This window comes from Fundulus heteroclitus, chromosome 5 (genome assembly GCF_011125445.2).
Source record: "Fundulus heteroclitus isolate FHET01 chromosome 5, MU-UCD_Fhet_4.1, whole genome shotgun sequence".
In the NCBI taxonomy this organism is placed as follows: domain Eukaryota; kingdom Metazoa; phylum Chordata; class Actinopteri; order Cyprinodontiformes; family Fundulidae; genus Fundulus; species Fundulus heteroclitus.
Genome location: NC_046365.1, coordinates 24,098,019 through 24,110,519, shown reverse-complemented (window position 1 = coordinate 24,110,519; position 12,501 = coordinate 24,098,019). Strand labels below are relative to the sequence as shown.

The 12,501-nt window shown below is 40.7% G+C and overlaps 1 protein-coding gene across 2 annotated transcripts in view; it reads left to right on the top strand.

Annotated features, from left to right (window-relative positions):
* The first annotated feature begins 8,381 nt into the window (after positions 1 to 8,381).
* Positions 8,382 to 12,501, top strand: part of cnnm2b (cyclin and CBS domain divalent metal cation transport mediator 2b) — a 74,133-nt gene continuing 70,013 nt past the window's right edge. Inside the window, exon 1 of one of the 2 annotated variants that reach the window (XM_036137253.1) lies at positions 8,382 to 10,231. In XM_036137253.1, coding sequence (XP_035993146.1) covers positions 8,734 to 10,231 — 1,498 coding nt within the window. In that variant the 5' untranslated portion in view covers positions 8,382 to 8,733. The remainder of the gene's footprint in view (positions 10,232 to 12,501) is intronic. The other variant, XM_012852883.3, reaches the window with a different exon arrangement.

Sequence of the window (12,501 nt, the reverse complement as noted above, 5' to 3'; positions counted from 1 at the left end):
GTCTAAACGGGCAAAAACAAAATCCTCTAAAATGCATAACTTGTGTACGTTACATTGTATCTATTCCAAATGTGCCTTAATGATGTTTTGTAACGGTGACAGAAGAAAGATGACAATAAACAGAAAAAGCAAATCAAACCCGGATTTCTATGTCTGTTGTGGCTTTTCTAAAATGAGAATTAAGGATAATTAAAAATTGGCCTAAAATCTGGAATAACAAAGTAAGTGAAGATGACTGAAAACCTCAAAATAAGTTTCCATCTTTTAAAGAGTTGCCAGTGTAAACTTCTATGTGCCCTTTACCCCTTCTTTCTAATCAACAGATTCTCATACCATCACATACCTACTTCTCCTTGGTAATGTTTTAGTTTCTCTAACCATTCAGGTTACAGAAATTGTACTTATGAACATTTTCCTGTAACGTGTAATCTTTGTGTAAGACAACAAATATCGTCTGTGTTCGGAATATCTTGTCTTTATCCACACACTTCTAGTATTTTTGGGTTCTTACAACACTTGTAGAATCTGGTGCCTTTACACCTAATGTATAAATATAAATATATAAAATATAAATAAAATACTATTTTTGCTGAGCTGTAATGAAATGCCGAAGTCCGCAAACCTTTACGCAGTAACTCAAAAATAGCTTTAAGAGATTAATAACCTTATCACATCACAGTTAGAAACGTCAGCTGAGATTTTATGTGAATACCAGTGCAAAGTACTGATATTTGTAAAGTGGAAGTAAACTATATGATAATTTTTTATTTTTTTTTTACAAAGCATGTGTGTTGTCTGTATTGACACCCCTTTACTCTGTTGCCCCTTAATAAAGTCCAGTACCGGTACCGACTACCTTCAGAAGTCCCCTAGTTAGTTTAAATTCAGCCGTTCTGTAAAGACCTCAGAGGTTATTGAGAACAAATTAGTGAACAAACAGCATCATGAACACCAAGTAACACAGCTGACAGTTTGTGGGGAACTTTAGAGTAGAGCTAGCTTATAAAATAATATTCCAGACTTTGAACATCTAATAGAGATTCAATCGATCGTCTGAACGTATAGAGCACGGCTCAACCACAGACCACAGGCCTGATTATTTAAATAATGAAACAAAAAACTAAAATGAAACTTAGTGGAGTTTGTTTCTACTAGGATTGTACATCTATAGAATTACCTTCCAGCGTTGCTATTTATTGTAGTGACATTGGTTTTTTTTAACAAAGGGTTCCTTTCAGGCGGTAAAACATAACATCCAAACTTGTCATTGTATTTTAAAAAAAGAACATTTTACAGCAGCTGGAGAGGGATCTGAAAGAAGGAAAACTATCTGCTTCACAGCTGCATCTGGTCAGTAAGTAACATGCACTACTAAAGTGTGCCTGGCAAAGAAATTTGATTTTGACCCAAACACTCAAGTTCCAAGTTTTTAGTATGGGGGGGAAAGGTGAAACTATCATATATAGCTAAAAAAAAAAGATGTTCTATTTTGTTTGATACATAATGAGTCCTGTAACTGACCTACAAATTTGATGCATTTCTGGTAAGGTCGGTATCAGACCAACCAAGGTCCACTGTCATTAACGACAGCACAACAGGCTCTTCCCCTGCGCTGTGTCAGTTTTTACCATCATCATTTGTCCTGAAATCTTTCTCACTAGCTGGACTTTTTTTTTTTTTTTTTTTTTTTGTCCAGAGTAAGGAAACTTGGTCAAATTTGTGTCCACAGAGGTCACAAAACGTCTGCCACGAATAACCAGGTCTGCAGAGAGGATCATCAGTGTTGGCCTTCCCTCCATCCTGGATCTGTGCAGCTCTAGGGCAGAAGACAAAAAGGGCAGCTAATATCCCCGCAGGCCCACACAATCTGCACACTAGCTCTTTAGACTTTTACCCATCGGTTGGCACAATAAGCTAGAACCAGGATATTTATTTGTACAAATATACTGCATGATAGATAAAAGAGCTTTTTGCATGCACTGTACCCTCCTGAATTTAAGCGTGGCTAGACTCTATAGACCGGTGAAGTGTTGGAGGTGGATGGGGAAGTGGCTTTCATCTGGTTGACCCATTCCAGCTCTGCAGAGGACTTCAGCTTCCTGCCACCGGGTGGCTCCTCTGAGCCCTGTTGCATCAAACCTAAGGTCAGTGTCATATTTAAATTCCTGCGGGAGGAATTCTCCGACTTATTTGTTTGTTTTTTAACCACTGGAGGTCGGTGTGTGTCTGGGATCAATCTGAAGTGGGTGACACGCCCAGAGGGCCCTGCCGTGCGCACAGTGACGGCCACACGTGTGTGCGCCAGGACGCATGCTGCACGCTCTCTCCCACTCACATACCCACGGAAACATGCGTACGCACACATCCACACACGCAAGGTCAAGCAGCTGTCTCAGAGTCATAATCGGAGTGTGGAGTCCTGCCGGGGAACCTTGAACAGGAAGGAATGTTCTCTTCTCAGCCAATGGAATGCCATCTTATCAGCCCCTATAGCCATTTGGCGCACACACACTTATTTATTACCAGCGTGCGTTTTTAAAGCGAGTCCTCCATCAATAACAAATAAATCTCCCACTGGTTCCTGATGTTTCATGATGTTGGAAATAAAGCAAATGTTGAGGCTTATAGATTTATCCAAACGTGTCCCATTGTTTGCCCTCTGGACGCCCCCAGGCCCCTGAAGTGAACACGACTTATGGGTGATGGGGATCAGTTGCTGTGTCTAAGTGGTGTTAAAGTGGGGATTTCTTAAACAGCCAGAGTGCTACTTAGTCATGCAGCAGGACTGCAAATGTGTATCAAACATAAGGTTGTATATTGATTACTGGAAGCTCTCCCTCTTCAAACATATCTAAAGTCCCTCCAGTTGTCTTGATTGAAACATGATGGTATGTCTCACATTTGAATGGATCCATCCATCCATCTCTCTCTCTCTCTCTGTCTCTCTCTATTTGTGTGTGTGTTCTGCTCTCTGATGTCTTTATTGCAGCTGAATTATTGATACAGGCTTGACATGGTGGGTCCCTTAAAACTGGCCTTTCAATCGGGCAGCCAAGGCTTCGGACCCGCCACAGGGGGATGCTACAGCATAAAATCTGCTGACTGCTTGCAACCGATTGTGCAAAGAGCACTTGTGAGTACAGGCCCAGCAGCACACTGTGCATCCCTGATAGTTCAACTGATGCAATATAACAGTAATAAATATTACTTTTTGATGATCATCGTGGGCTTTAATTGTGCTTCTTTCATGCACATTTCCAATGTATTCATTTTTTTGTACGGATTAGAACAAGAATTGTAGCGGTGACCAGAGGAATTAATACTGAGATATTACGATGTGCATTAGGTTACAAATAATAGCATTTTTATTATTATTTTAGTCTCAAATGATAATTTGCAAGAATTATAATTTTCATGCATTTTAAACTGGGCAGAAAAGTAAAGACTTGTTCTATATGTGCAGTTATCCTCTAACCCTAACCGTTTTCTATCAGTGACTGGATTATGCAGGAAAAATATCAAGCTCTTACAACTGATAAGAGCAAAATACCCGGAGGGTTATTATAATTATAGTTATTATGGTGTGGCTCACCTGAAATTGCTCACTCTAGGATCATTATGATCTTAAAAACCTAAATCAGAGGGGGGAAATGTGATTGACGCAAATGGGAGCTACAACATAATGTATCTCTGGGCAACCTGTACACAATTTGTTCGTTTATCATAATCAGTAGGCTTCATACCGCTACATACTTACTTTGCTTTGGATACTGATGTGATACGCGTGAAAATTCAGGTTAGATTTACAAAACGTTTAAAACATGTTATATTGGTAGAATGGAATAGAATATTTGTACCTAAATGGGTAAATTTCCACTAGGTATGTACATGTAAGCTGCAAACAGTTTTGCAGAAATATAATCAAACAAATTAAATAAACACAAATCTTAAAAACAGCAATGGAAGTAAAAGATTAGAGAAATAAAAGGAAATTGTCTAAGAAATTGTTTAAACTCATCCTAAAATATCCAATTCAAAACAGTGGTACCAAAAACCTCCAAATGACTAAAGTTGGCTATTATGTTTATTTCTGTTATTTTTAAAATAATATCAGTTTAATAGGAGCATGCCATTTTTATATTTTACTTATTTTATCAGATAATGGCAGTTTTTTAAATAAACTCATGTTTTCCGAACGTTGTGTTTTATAGGTTTTTATATAAATAAAAAAACACACAAAAGAAACTATAAACCTATTTCATCCTACAAGGTTCTAATTTGTTGAATTTTTTTCATCGCAAATGATATAAAACTACTCAAAAAAAACAATGAGATCTGCTGTTTAAATAGCCGTCAGCCTGTTATCTTGTTTCTTGTTATATCCATGCGCTTCATTGTTTTGACTTGCGTGGCTGCTACCTTGGCCGGGTCTCGCTTGTAAAAGAGATTTCTGATCTCAGTGGGACTTCCTGGTGAAATAAAGGCGCAGAAAAATGACATCGTACACACAAACCTAACCTTCAGGCCCAAATAAATCAGATGAAACAACGTGTATTATTTATTGTCAGCTGTTAAAACAGCAACTTCACATATTCTGGCTTTTTGGTGTTTCAGTGACACCACCACACACATACAATAGGTCATGCAGAGTCATTAGAGCAAATGAATTGTTTTTTTTTATTAGAGTAAACAAAGACATTTCTAGGAAAGGTTTTATGTTTATAAATGAGCTTTTCAGAAAAGACAAAGAAGAAGGTCATTTCACAACAAAATCTATTTTCATGTGGATACAGGCTAGAAACCTTGCAGCCAAGGTGTACCTATAGGTTTGGATGTGTAAACGTAAATTACATGGGTATTGTCCCAAATCTGGCTTTAGCCCAGTAAAAAATCAAAGCAAAAAACAAAAACAAAAAACAATGACCTGTATATTTCCTTATGTAATCAGCTGATCTCTCGTAAAGGTAGAGTCGCCGATTTTTTCCGGAAATATAAGTAAGTCCCTTTTTGAATAACTGCGCATGCGCAAGACCGTCTTACCTGCTCTTCTGCTCCTCAGGGGGATCGCGTGAATAAAAATCTCCCAAATCTACTCTGGTCTTATTTCTTTCTACTGAGGCCTTCCTCTTCTTCTCATAAACTTGTACGCGGTTTGCTTTTTGCGACTCAGCTATTTTCAAAGTACACAGTGAGAGCAGCGGAGCTACAATGAACGGCTAACACTGAAGCTAACCTTATACATAAACACTAGAAGTGCGCATGAGCTGCCAGCAAGCAGAAACTAACAAGGAAGTGGCATTACTTGAGTGTGTCAGAATGATTAGCATGTGGGACAACTAATAGATAAGGCGATACCCTGGAACTTGAGAGACAGAAGGGGCGAGCCCAATCCTCTGACCAATCATTGCCATTCAGTCCGTATTTTGGTCAGAATCTTTTTCACAATCCTGCAGCTCTCACATAGATAAAAAAAATGTTAACCTCTTTTTTCTACTACTGTCAGGATGGAAGGACCATTTTACCCAGTATAACAAAAAGCCCTGACTAGAAGTCAAAACGTTTAACTTTGTTGGAATTAAGTTTAGTTCATCTTATTTTACTTATTTCAAATGAGCGTTAAGAATTTAAACTGACCAAAAGCTAAAACCAAAATAATGCAAGTAACACAGTAAAGGGTTCAATAGTTTAGTAGTTAAGGGTTTTTCTACAGTTTATGACTCAAATAACGGTTAAATGGATAACCTTTTAAATAACTATCTGAATTACTCTAGAATACTAAGTTTTACTGAACGCAAAGTTTTGATTTTACAAAATTAGAACACCTTCACATACTTTGTTTGCTTGATAGTTTGAAAATCAATAGATGCTTTACTGAAGGCTTTATTCCAAAGATCAAAAGCAGACAGACTCCCTTTTTTTTACACATCAAAAGAAACAAATATTTCCTGAGAAGAATTTCCAGATTGATTTACAAATATGTACAAATTGCATTTACAGATGCATTTAACAATAGCATATATTTTATACAAGTTCACTACAGTGACATAATTCCAGCATTTAATTCTGTTCATTTTGATGAGAATGACTTATTGCTAATGAAACTAAAAATACCCCTTTCTGAAAAAGTTAGAACATTACATACATTATCAGCCGACTATGTGGATGGTGCTATAAATAAACTTTTACATAAAAACAGATATTTCTTACAAAAATAGTAATGGCCCACATGCACTGCTTGTTTTACAGTTGTCCCGCAGAGAGTCACAAAAGCTAATCACTGAATATCATGGCTGTTCACAGAGTATTGCAAAACTCCATTCAAGAAAATGAGAGCTTTAAGATTGACAGTGTTGGCTGAGACTGGAGTGAACGCTTCAAGAGCCATCACACAAGACCGTATCTAAAGACGTCTGCTATGACTGTCGCTTGTGTTAAACCACTCCTGGATCAGGGGCACAACGATAGCACCATCTACACTGGGCTAAGGACAAAAAACGTCCAAAGTCCTCTTTTCAGATTGATAGATAGATAGATAGATAGATAGATAGATAGATAGATAGATAGATAGATAGATAGATAGATAGATAGATAGATAGATAGATAGATAGATAGATAGATAGATAGATAGATAGATAGATAGATAGATAGATAGATAGATAGATAGATAGATAGACAGATAGACAGATAGTTTTATTACAGACTCAAGGTCCAAATTACAAAAAAGAAAAACAAATAAAAGAATAAAAGTACATTAAAAAAGAAAAAGAAAACTCCTAGCCTTTCAAAAGGCAATCATACCAATGTCTCCAGAGTACAGATGAGTATTTTACTGCACTATATTTAACATTAGTCAACAGTTGGATAATACTATTATTGGACTCATTTAAACGACAGATAAATTTATACATAAGCTTTCTTAAAACAGCCATTAAAGTGCTGACTCAAGCAGATACAAACAGTTCACTAGCACTGGTCCATCTGGGTTTGTTTAACAATAAAACATAAAAGCAAAACTTGCGTTTTTTTCGGAAATCAAGGTCCTAGGGCATCAGAATCAGAAATACTTTAATAATCCCAGAGGGAAATTACTGTTTCAGACATGGAGAAAGGGTTAGAGAAGCACAAAATCCATGCTGATGTCCAGTGTGAAGTTTCCACAGTCACTGATGATTTGGGGAGCCATGTCATCTGCTGATGTTGTTCCACTGTGTTTTCTCAGGTTTAAGGTTGGAGCCGCCATGAAACAGAAAGTCTTAAGAGTGCTTAATGCTTCCCTCAGTTGACAAGCTGGACGCTGCTGATTTAACGCTCCAGCAGGAGTTGCGTTCTTGCCCTCATCACCAAAAAGGGCCAACGCCTGCTTTAATTAACGACTATGATAAAGACAGTGACTTTCTGGCCGGCAAAGGTGTCTGAAATAAACCATCAGTGGAGTGTGGTCAAGAAGAACAAACTGTTAGCTAAATGCTGCTAATAAAGCAACCTGTGCTTCCTCAGCAGAGCCACAGGCTTCCATGCCAAGCTGAATTTATGTCCCGTCCAACTGAGACCAGATCCTGCACTGGACTCTAACATACAGTACATTTCACTTTGCCAGATATTTCTGTATTTGATAACCCCGTTATTGTTCTCATTTTCCAGGAAACTTTAATCTGTAACCCATAAGCACTAAAACAATCACCAGTAAACACCTGAAATATCTCACTGTGTGTAATTTGTAATGTACATACAAATGGTTTTTTAATAATATTCACCTGTACACTGTGACTTTCTCCTGCATTGTTTACATTTCAATTGTTTTACTTTTAAATCACTGCTGCACCTTATACTGTATTTTAAATCTACTGTAAATTACAAGCTGTATTCTTGCACAAATGCCCTTGCACAATCAATTCTGGACATTCAAATTGTTTTAAAAAATACTCACCTGTACACTGTGACTTCTCCTGCATTCTCTAAATTTAAATTGTTTACTTTTAAATCACTGCTGCACCTTATACTGTAATTTAATTTTTACTGCAATTTACATGCTGTATGCAACGCAATTTCGTTCTGTACGCACTCAGTGTACAAAATGACAAATAAAGTTGTCTAAGTCTAAGTGTAATTGTCATAATAAATAAATAAAAATAATTGTGAAATTATTGGTATACACTAACTTTTTGATCGTATTGTAATTCATTGATATTGTCCTGTATTTATTACACTCTGTCTTGAGGCTGCTCGTGAAAATATTTGTTTAATCCTTAATTCCACAACAGAAAAAAATGCAGAAACTCTACTAATAAAGTTTTTGCTGTTGTTATTATGGCTTTGAATAGTCTCACAGTGACCAAATCTCCAAAATTGGAGTGTCTTATAATGTCATTAAATCTTTAAGCGCCCTGTCAAAGGAGCCCACTTTGAAAAGTCACGGGCAGCGTCCTCTCTGCCTCTCCAGATGAGCTGCACTTGCTCGTGAACTCTGATTCGCCGAGGAGGCTGCGGACGCCCCGCCCACCGGGGCTCGGCCGCCGCCTCTGATTGGTCCCTCCCGTCGCCCGTCTTGGGGACATCGAGAGAGGCACGAGTTGGCCTGAAAGCCTGCGCTGGCCGCTCCTCAGTGTCGGACACGCAGTGGGAAAGAGCAGGTCCCGATGCACAAGTCACGGCAGCCCTGGGCGGAGATGAAGGCGGACTCCGACCGGCTCTGATTTTTCAAAGCCCTTTTCATTCAGGAGCTTGCTTGCCCATATGGCCATCGATATGGCAGATCCGTTATCCCCGGGACCCACCGTTGCAAAAATGGCGTCACTTAGCCGGGTCCGAGCTTTGGCGATGATTTTCCTAACTGTCACTGGCTGCTGTGTCACCCCGACAAGTGGCAAGGAGGGCTCCGAGGAGACCGTCATCATCGGGCTCCGGCTGGAGGACACGGACGACATTTCCTTCATGGATAAAGGCTACCTGCGGGTGAGCGAGCGCTCTCGGGTGAAACTGCGGGTCTACGGGCAGAACATCAACAACGAGACCTGGTCCAAGATCGCCTTCACGGAGCACGAGCGGAGCCGGGCGGCGGGGGGCTTTGACAGCTCCTCCGGGGATAACCAGAGCCAGGAGGACTCGTCCGGCTCGCATCCCTGCGGAATCAGGACTTCGGACATCATCATATTGCCCAACATCGTGCTGAATCGAAAGACGTCGGGCATCGTGGAGATCGAGGTCAAGCCCCTGCGGAAGACCGAGCGGAGCAAAGCGTACTACCTTTGCGTCGCCACCTCCACGCCGCCGGTGGCCGGCATGCACGACCCGTGGACGGAGAACACCTGGATCTACCACGACGGCGACGACACCAAGGTGATCGTGGTGGAGGAGAAGAAGTTCCTGCTGCCCTTCTGGCTCCAGGTCATCTTCATCTCCATGCTGCTCTGTCTGTCCGGCATGTTCAGCGGCTTGAACCTGGGGCTCATGGCCCTGGACCCCATGGAGCTCCAGATCGTGCAGAACTGCGGCACGGAGAAGGAGAAGAACTACGCCAAGAAGATCGAGCCGGTGCGCAGCCAGGGGAACTACCTGCTCTGCTCGCTGCTGCTCGGCAACGTGCTGGTCAACACCACGCTCACCATCCTCCTGGACGACATCGCCGGCTCCGGGCTCATCGCCGTGGTCATGTCCACCATCGGCATCGTGATCTTCGGGGAAATCGTGCCCCAGGCCATCTGCTCCAGACACGGCCTGGCGGTGGGTGCGAACACCATCTTCCTCACCAAGTTCTTCATGCTGCTCACCTTCCCCGCGTCCTACCCGGTGAGCAAGCTGCTGGATTACCTGCTCGGACAGGAGATCGGCACCGTGTACAACCGCGAGAAGCTGCTGGAGATGCTGCGCGTCACGGACCCCTACAACGACCTGGTGAAGGAGGAGCTGAACATCATCCAGGGCGCGCTGGAGCTCCGGACCAAGACGGTGGAGGACGTCATGACGCCGCTGCGGGATTGCTTCATGATCCCCGGGGACGCCACCCTGGACTTCAACACCATGTCGGAGATCATGAAGAGCGGCTACACGCGCATCCCGGTGTTCGAGGGCGACCGGTCCAACATCGTGGACCTGCTGTTTGTCAAGGACCTGGCCTTCGTGGACCCGGACGACTGCACGCCGCTCAAAACCATCACCAAGTTTTACAGCCACCCGCTGCATTTTGTGTTTAACGACACCAAGCTGGACGCCATGCTGGAGGAGTTTAAAAAAGGTGAGCAAAAGCGCGCGTGTCCCCCCATCTATGGGAGGCCACAAGGGCCACAAATCCGACCAATTATGACTAGCTGAACAGTCATTTACACGGTGAATGGTGGCACGGGGTTAAATGTTTTAAGCACGTATATGGTCATTTTAGCACTTATAAACATTAAATAAACATATAAACTACGTGTTGCAGACTCTCATGGGTAGATATCTAATGATCCACTGCTTTTCATCTGTGATGTGTGTTAGATTTAACAGTTTAAACCAGAACATCTGATTGCTTTTCACCGTTTTCTATTATTTACTTTTATGTATTTATATATATATTAATTTGCCCATTCATTTTAGCTGATGCTCAGTTATTTACTCCTATGTTTTTATCCTTTATTATTATTATTATTATTATTATTATTATTATTATTATTATTATTAGTAGTAGTAGTAGTAGTATTAGTAGTAATAGTAGTAGTAGTAGTAGTAGTAGTATTATACTTGCTATGCTTTTTTTTCTGTTTGCTTTTGCCACCGGATCTCTCATTCAGTGGAACAAGACTTGTCAGAAATAGTTTTAATAGTTTAACACACAATAATAATAAGATCCTCAGGGTATGATGAACGATTCACTGGATTCTGCTACCCTCGCATGGTATCAGCAATGCAGAGCATTGTCTATTTGTAGAAGGCACCGTTTATTCAAACCTGTGCTAAGCTAAAACAAGATATTAACTACGTTTACATGAACAAAAGTAATCGGAATAATATCAGAATAAAAAAAAAGCGTTGTGTAAACACACCAATTACAGCAATATTGCAATCGTAATAAGCTCAACCAGAATGAAATTGTATTGAGTGGTTTATGCCGGTTTATCATCCGATCAGCGTGCATTTAAACACTTGTCAGGATCAAGTTATTCCGAATGTGGCAAACGGACCCGAGTAAAAGCATATAAGCGCGCATTATATTACTTTGCTTGTGTGCCCATATAAACGGCGCAATCCGATTCCTTTTTGGTTTTTAATCCAAATACATTTCAATCCGATCGGGAAATTTTGTGCACGTGACTATAGGCATTTACTATTACAGTTATAATAACCTGGACTCCCGCTTTGTTTATTGTTATTTTGACTTTGATTTCCAGACTATATCAAAACTGCAGAATAAACATGCGAAAGATGTTCTGTAGTCATAGTAGCTAGATTGTTACACCTTTTAGGGTTTCTTTATAGACTCCCTCAAGACTAACAAGCTGACATCAGATGGTTAGTTAGTCAGGCTGTCTGCTCAGTTACACCTGTAGTCAGCATTTTTACAAAACTCTTTGCCTAACCTTGAGAACAGATGGCACTGTGTTTGTTTTCAAGTCATCACTGTCCCTGTTTGTTGCGACCATAAATCATAATTGAGGGGAACAAAATGCAGGGGCCTTTTTTCGATCAGCTGACCGGCAGTGCACAGCAACAAGTGGGTGAGGAGCAGCGCTGCGTTTTCTGTCCTCCGTGCCCTTTAGCGCTTTTTCTGGCATCTCAATAAAAGATTTTAAATTACAGAAAGCAGTACGATTAAAAGGTTCTAGTGGCTTTGATTATTTAACCTTTTTTTCTTTAAATCTCGGCCCGTGTCCGGTTTCGACGGCGCGTTACAACCATCTGCGCACTGGTAATTGATCAACTTTAGCAAGCATTTGATAGGTTGTGTTTTTATGAGTGTGGCCTTGTTTTTTTTGCACAAACAAGCCATTTGTGCAGCAGTTATTAATAGGGCCTTAGACTGAATTCAGTGGATCAAACATGCAACACAGCGTTAGGAAAATAAAGCTTCAAAGCAATAAAAAGAAGAGCAAAAAAAAAAAAGAAGCTGCACAAACGTTTAGTCTGAACTGTCTGGAAACATGCTGACATATACAAAAAAAATAAAGAAATCCAGGAGCTGCTTCAATTCGGTTCTGCGAAATAGTTTAAACGTTGACGTGAATAAATGTTTCAAATGTTTATGTAAATCATTTGATGGAGTTTTTCAGTTTTGACGACTATTTAAGGGATTATTCGTCGACCGCATCGTGGCACTTTTGGCTCAGGATAGAGCCCGTGTTATCTGTAAGTGGGCAATGTGTCAGCGTGCTCACACCCTGGCCTGCCATCAGACCGCTGTTTCACCTGTTCTAGTCTGCCTCTTGGATAAGGTAAGGCGCAGAGAAGAGTTATGTAATAATTTATGACACAGTGAACCGAAGCCGACCTTTCATCCTGCTTCGGATGCCTTTGTTGCAGCTGCTGGGG